Consider the following 7,030-nt stretch of genomic DNA (forward strand, 5'->3'; position numbering starts at 1 on the left):
AAGGTACACCACAGTGGCAACTACACTTAAGGAGTACTGTAGTGGCTGTGAAGTGTTTCGGGAAAGATGCAAGTCTGTCTGAATGTCATGAAACAGAGTGATAGTATGCTGAGAAATCATAGAAATTTCAGTACAATTCAAAGCAATTTATTTCAGCCTTACTTCAATTTTTCTGTTTTCTTTTATATTCTTTAGGTTTTTTCTCTTTAATTGTTGTATAATTCTTTGTTAAATGTAGTAGTTGTTAGAGCCAACATAATTGAACGTAAACCAAAACATATTTATTTGATCAAAATTATGTTGACATTTTTGTCTCTGTCTTCTAACTAGAGATACCTTTGTCTGCCAGTCAGAAGGGCAGCCCCAGCATTGATGAATTGGAACAAAATTTAAGTGAACTAAAGATGCAAGTGAAAAGTCTGACTTCAAGTCTGAGCCCTGCATTAATGACAGACTACCAAAGGATAGGAGATCTGGACAGCAGTTCCAGACCTACTAGCAGAAATGGTGACTGGCCAATCCTAACCAATGGGGCATTTCACCAGGAGAATGTAGGTGGAACAGCAAAAAAACCTGATGAGTCAGAGTGGTTTGTGAGGCCGAGGCACTTAGTACAATCACTGGGCAGATATCCAGCCCTTGAAGACCTTGGAGTTCCTGTTCACTCCATGTCTCCAGTTGATCGAGTGGTGGGTCTCACTGGGAGTGAACTCTCCAGCAAAAACTTCACAGCTTCCACCATCTCACCTGTTGACGTTGCCTACAAAGAAAGCCTACCCATCAGGCTGGGTGCACCACATGTAATTGGAGTCAGAGCTCTTCTTCCTCCTCAGATTCCAGTCCGGCTTCAGTCCCCTGAAAGAACAAGATCATCATCCCTCCAAGACCAGTCTCGGACTCTCAGACACTCCAGAAACATCCGGTCACGCTCTCTGTCCCCTGCTTCTAAAAGAAGTCATTGGCAGCAGCCCCACCCTCAGTCTCCTAAACCCGTGTGGAGACCAAATTCCACTAAAGTAAATGCATGTGGCCGGCCTCCTCCACCCATAAAGAGGCAGACAGCAGGGAGTAAGAAGGCAGCCTTCACTAGACTGTTTAGATCGTATTCCTTCAAGCCAGGGGCATTCAACCTGAGCTCCCAGCCTACACTGAATCAGAGCCTGGAGGACAGTCCGAGTTCCTTGAGGGCTCCATACAGTTTTACAGCTCTGGATGTGGCATCACCTTCCACAAAGGAAATCAGTGACAGGTGGTTTTCCTCTCCTTTTCTAAACTATACTGCTGCAGACAAGGTTTAGAAATCATGCATCACTTTGAGGTCACAAACAGGAGGCAGAAATTGAAGGTAAACCAACGGACAGCCAAAAGTCCAGAGTTCCAAATGCAACCATCATCTGGAATCCAGAAATCATGGTCATGATCTGTTTCAAATAGATTAAGGATTTCTACAGTGTTTTTGTTTGGAGCTGTCCTGAAGGTCTATTTCAATGCTAGAGGTACCCCCTGTTTCAGTTGGTTTATTTGCTTTATTCCATCACAGTGCTCCACAACTAAGATGTATAGAAAAGTCAATCTGTCCTGGGAGATCTCATTGAAACCTACTGAGTACTGAAAAGCCTGGATAGCATGGACGTGGAGAGGATATTTCCATTAGTAGGAGAGTACAGGATCCGAGGGCACAGCCTCAACATAAAGGGACAATACTTTAAAACTGAGATGGGAGGAACTTCTTCAGCCAGAGGGTCATGAATCTGTGGAATTCATTGCCACAGACGGCTGTGGAGGCCAAGTCATTGGGTGTATTTAAGTCAGAGGTTGACAGGTTCTTGATGGTTAAGGGTTATAGGGAGAAAGTGGGAGAATGGGGTTGAGAAAAAAATCAGCCATGATTGAATGGCGATGCAGACTTGATGGGTCGAATGGCCTAATTCTGCTCCTATGTCTTCTGGTCTTAAAATATTAGAGAGAAACTCAGAATATTTGTTGATCCCAGTGTATAAAAGAGGAAAAATATTTGGAGACTAAAATATTGTGGCCAGGAAGTCCTAGCTTTTACCTACCAGGTTCTTTCTTTTCCTTGATGTGCTATTGCACAGAGGTGCCAAACATGCCTGGTGGTGATCATTGTGTGCAATGCACGTCTAGATGCCACTTTAACCTCCCTTCTGATTCTTGTTCATGATCCTTGCTCCGATCTCTGGCAAGTGATCACAACTGAATTTTGCAGTGGTAGGCCCTTAAAAAAATGTTCATTGGCCTGTTGCATATTTGCTCAATAATTGCTCTATCAGGCACTATTCATGTGTAACCTGTTTGCTTTATTTGTTGCTGCAGGTTCCTGCAAACACTGGCAGAGGGCGACATCAGACAATCATTGGTAGAAATGTCTCCATACCAACAAGAACTGTCTCACCTGAGGCTGCAACGCCTCCGTGTGGAGGAAGAGTTACTTCTGGAGCTGAAACGGCAACAAGAACTGGAGAGACTCCGGGGCCCACAGCTCAAATGGTAAAGAGGCATAGTTACCTTGACTGAATGCTTAACCAAATAACTACACTACAGATTAGGAAGGGCATCAGGCCCTTGCAAAAGGTGCAGAAGAGATTACTAGACTGGAGACAGGGATGAGGGGGATCGGTTCTGTAAAGAGAAGGCAGCAGCTGGGATTGTTCTCCCTCGAACAGAAAAGGTTAGTAGATTTGATAGAGTTGTTCAAAGTCATGAAATAGTTTTAATAAATTAGAATGTCCCAATTCACCCTGGTTAGTGGCAATAAGTGTGTGTGGGAATTCAATGGAACTGAAGCAGATTACAATGCATGATAACTGCATAAGGCACATTTAATGCCACCATTTGGGATGAATTGCAGGGCAAATTTGTATTCAGTGGTAAAAAGGATGGATAACTAACCTGGGCCAAAGGTGACATGACGAAACAATTGTTGTAATCCTGAAAGGGTGGTGGAAACATTTAATAACAATGATCAGAAAAGAATTGAATTAATACATGATTGGAAATCAATTGCAGAACTATGTGGGAAGAGCATAATTGTCTGGGTCCACCAGAGAGCCAGCACTGGCATGATGGACGGAATGACCTTCACAGGTGCTGCATCATTCTGTGATAACAGTGCTAATGCAGATTCTGTGGAAGGCACCGGGAAATGAAATTTGTCTAATAAAGTGATCCAAGATAATGGGAGCAGAATAAACTGGAATAAAGGACAGTAGAAAAGGCCCAAAAGAGGTGCAAAGCATTGCATCAGCATATAGAGCTATACAGCACAGAACAGGCGCTTCTGCCCAACTTCTCCTTGCCAGCTAAGTTGCCTAAATGAGCTAGTCCCATTTGTCTGCGTTTGGCTCATATCCCTCAAAACTCTCCTATGTACGTAACTGTCCAAATGCCTTTTAATTGTTGTAATTGTATCCCCCTCCACCACTTCCCCTGGTAGCTCGTTCCATATACTCATCACCCTCTGTGTGAAAATGCTGCCCCTCAGATCCCTTTTAAATCTTTCCCCTCCATTTTAAACCTATGCCCTCTAGTTTTGGACTTCCCTACCCTGGAAAAATGACTGCGGCTATTCACCTGATCTATGCCCCTCATGATTTTATAAACCTCTGTAAGATCACCCTCACTTTCCTATGCTCCATGGAAAAAGTCCTAGTCGATCCAGCCTCTCCCGATAACCCAAGTCCTCCAGTCCCATAACATCCACATAAATCTGTTTTGCACCCTCTCTAGTGTAATGACATCCTTCCTATAGTAGGGTGACCAGAACTGCATGCAGTACTTCAAGTGTGGCCTTACCAACGCCTTACAAAATGCAACATTCCACTCAGGCAGTGCTACCCAACTCTACCTGGGCCACACCACCATCAGTACCCATCAGAGCAAAGCAAAATCCACTTATAATCACATCCACAAGCAAGGATGTGTGAACATATCTAATTCATTTTTATATATGGCACCATTAATCATTGGTACCCATATCTGTATGACTTGTCAGCAGTCTGTTATATATCCTCAATTTCTGGTCTGATTGTTATTTATAACAAACTTAAAATTTTATGTCTGTTATAAATTTACCAGTGACTGAGCCTAGTTATCTGGGTTTGATGAAAATCTGAATGGAATATTAGGTTGTGTTGAGGTTAGATGGCTTCCTTTAGTATGTTAAATTGAATGCAAGAAAACCATTTACCATTTTCTTTTGAGATAATTAAATTCAACAAACAAACAAGTTATTATTAAATAAAAGGAAGACAGTTTAATGAGTGTAATTTTATCTAAGGTTCAGAAACTGGTTGTAAATTATCTCATCTCTGTTATAATTTATGACAGTATCTGAAGCTTTTATTTTGAATTCTAAATAGCAATCCTTCTGGGATCCAGTGCATTTTTACAATTGAGATGTGTTATATAGGTCTCTTGTATCCAGTATGGATTTCTAACCTTCAGGGATCATTGGAAATGAATTTATTTTTGATGAGATTGGTTTTGCATCTTTTCAGGTATGAAATGAAAGGACCTCGCTTTCATTATGAAGCTCACAAGAACAATGAACTGTTGCGAAACAGCAAGGAAAGACAGTCTGGCTTTAGCTATGGAGAGGACCTGTTCTCTGCTTCCAAGGACTTCTCTCAAAATGCTGGCATGGAAACACAGACTTCATGTGATACTCAACAGTGGTCATCCTCCTGATTCAGCTAACCGTCAGTCTTCCTGGCTTTAATACAATAGGTTTTCATGTGTATCAACATGAATATGGTAAAATTACTGTGTACAGTAAAACTGTTAATCCAGCATGCTCAGGACTTTGGTAGTGCCAAACCTGGAGATTTTCTAGACTATTGGATGCTATTCCTGTCAATACTCCAATACACTTTTAATTTGCTATTTTTTAGATGTTACACAATAGAATAGTACATTTTCCAGTGAACCTGTTTGGTGGTCAGGGGAGCTGCAGAGAAACAGAACCAGGTGAGTTTCATGGGAATGCAGGAACCAGGGCCCCAGTGAGTGAAAAGAGTGCATGAGAACCAGGATTCTAGTGGGTGAAAGAAAACACAAGAACCAGAAGTGAGAGAGTGTGGGAAGTGGAGCCTCAGAATGTGAAAGTGAGCACGAGACTCAGGCCCATGGTGTGTACCACAGGAATCAGCACCCAGTGAGTTAGATGCCCAACCATTGGGATTTCCACATAGAATGGATTATTGGAGTTTTACTCTATCAATCAGTCACCAAAGCTCACAAAAGCATTGTGAGACCTCCACTAGGAATGAGGTCTCTCTCTGCTCAGGCTTCACTCTTGGTGGAATCTCACTCAGATGGAGTGAAACAGGTTTGAGGAGTATGCTGAAGCTGGGTTTAAGAAGGACTCATCTTCCTTTTCCCCCTTCCCCCATCATAGCTTTAACATGTTTCGTCTTTGATTTTTTTTTCACTCCCATTACCCAACTAATTGTTGATCCATCTTTGCTCTGACCTCAGTTTGAAAAGTTCCTTTTGCTAAATTAAACCATACCTTGTGTTGCGGTCTTAATCAAATACTTAACTTTGTTTTGTTACATCCTCAAACCCACTTTAAGGATACGTCTCAATCATTTAATTTCAAGTCTGAAAGTCCAAATTTTTGCCTATATTTCCTTGTAACTCAGTTTATTTAGCTATATTACAAATGAAAACTTCTGAAGGAACTCAGCAGGTTGAGCAGCATCTGTGGAGACAAAGGGATTGTAGATGTTTCTGATCAGGCACTGCATCAGATGCAATCCAGCAGTTTGTTTGTTGCTCCAGATTCTAGCATCTGCAGTTTCTTGTGTCTCCTGCCTTGCATTATTGATCAGCTCTGGACCACCTACAATGTTTGAATTTCCCTCTCTATTGTTTTGGTAGCCAGAGTAATTTATTATGACCCCCTCTTGATTTGAGCACAATTCATTCTTTTACTGGTCCCTGCTTCACTGTGATTGCACATATTAAATGTCATTTATTTGTACAAAATAATTTTCACCTTCACACTTCAACACCGCTCATGGGCATTATACAATTCACTTGTGCTATGACTACTTTGACAAGAAAATAAAATGGGTCAGTTAGGAAAAATCATTTCCTTCTCTACATGATGCAGAGTTTTGACCTGAAACGTCAACAATTCCTTCCCCACAGATGCTGCTCGACCCGCTGAGTTCCTCCAACCAGTTGCTTGTTGCTCCCTTCTCTACCTGTTGTCTGTTATTTGCCAGATTATTATCACACAGTTTTTATCCCAATTTTCATTCTTGACAATCAATGCATTTACTTTATTCTGTTTTGATGTAATGCAAGCTGATTGTAGTTGACTGGGTGTATTCTGTCATCGTTTTGAAAATGGTCACGTATCATAATTCTAACATAGCGTGATTTCCCCAGAGTTTACCAATTCTATCAATCTTACAAATTGCTTCGCATATCTCCCAACTTGTCTCTTTTAGTTTATCAATTGTGTGAAATGTGTGCCAGAGGGCTGAACCTCAATCAGGTACTGCAACTATCACTTCCTGAATGTGAAATATTTAAATGCAGGGACTACACTTTCTAGATGCCAATTCTAGCTGTAGATTTGTTGGCGTTTTGTGGCGCACATGCTGCACAGTTTGGACCTAATTTATCTTATTCATCAAAGGTATGTTTTATTAATCAGATCAAAGTGTGATAACTAGATCCTTCCTGGTTTTAAACATAATCTTTTATTTGATTATGTAAACAATGTTACTTTTCGGAAGGGTATTGATTTGATTGAGAACTCTATGGCAAAATCATTAGGAGGCAGTGGGTTGGGAGATATGTATCCATTATTATTGAAGGGCCTCTTGTCAAAACAATTTATAGGACTGCTTATTAAAATGTTTGGAAAGCAATGTATCATCACTGATGGGCAGCTTATTGATATAATTGGAGTCAGTGTACCCAAATCATTAACAAGCTAGTTGTTTCTAGCTGTCTCTGCAATGTTTCCATTGTTGAATATCTCTGTGATTAAATA

General features: G+C 41.0%; 1 protein-coding gene across 1 annotated transcript; it reads left to right on the top strand.

Moving 5' to 3' along the window:
• The first annotated feature begins 668 nt into the window (after positions 1 to 668).
• Positions 669 to 5,458, top strand: LOC127583220 (uncharacterized). Its single transcript, XM_052038990.1, has 3 exons — positions 669 to 1,249; positions 2,335 to 2,508; positions 4,518 to 5,458. Exons 1-3 carry the CDS (start codon positions 669 to 671, stop codon positions 4,705 to 4,707), a joined length of 945 nt encoding a protein of 314 aa, XP_051894950.1. The 3' UTR covers positions 4,708 to 5,458.
• The last annotated feature ends 1,572 nt before the right edge of the window (positions 5,459 to 7,030 follow it).

The sequence above is a fragment of the Pristis pectinata genome, chromosome 26 (assembly GCF_009764475.1).
Source record: "Pristis pectinata isolate sPriPec2 chromosome 26, sPriPec2.1.pri, whole genome shotgun sequence".
In the NCBI taxonomy this organism is placed as follows: Eukaryota; Metazoa; Chordata; class Chondrichthyes; order Rhinopristiformes; family Pristidae; genus Pristis; species Pristis pectinata.

Bases quoted from the DNA above. Each gene is read 5' to 3' on its own strand.
- LOC127583220 (XM_052038990.1), top strand. From the start codon at position 669: ATGTCTCCAGTTGATCGAGTGGTGGGTCTCACTGGGAGTGAACTCTCC. The intron at 1,250-2,334 runs GTGGTTTTCCTC...TTGTTGCTGCAG, and splicing joins ACAAAGGAAATCAGTGACAG to GTTCCTGCAAACACTGGCAG. The intron at 2,509-4,517 runs GTAAAGAGGCAT...GCATCTTTTCAG, and splicing joins CGGGGCCCACAGCTCAAATG to GTATGAAATGAAAGGACCTC.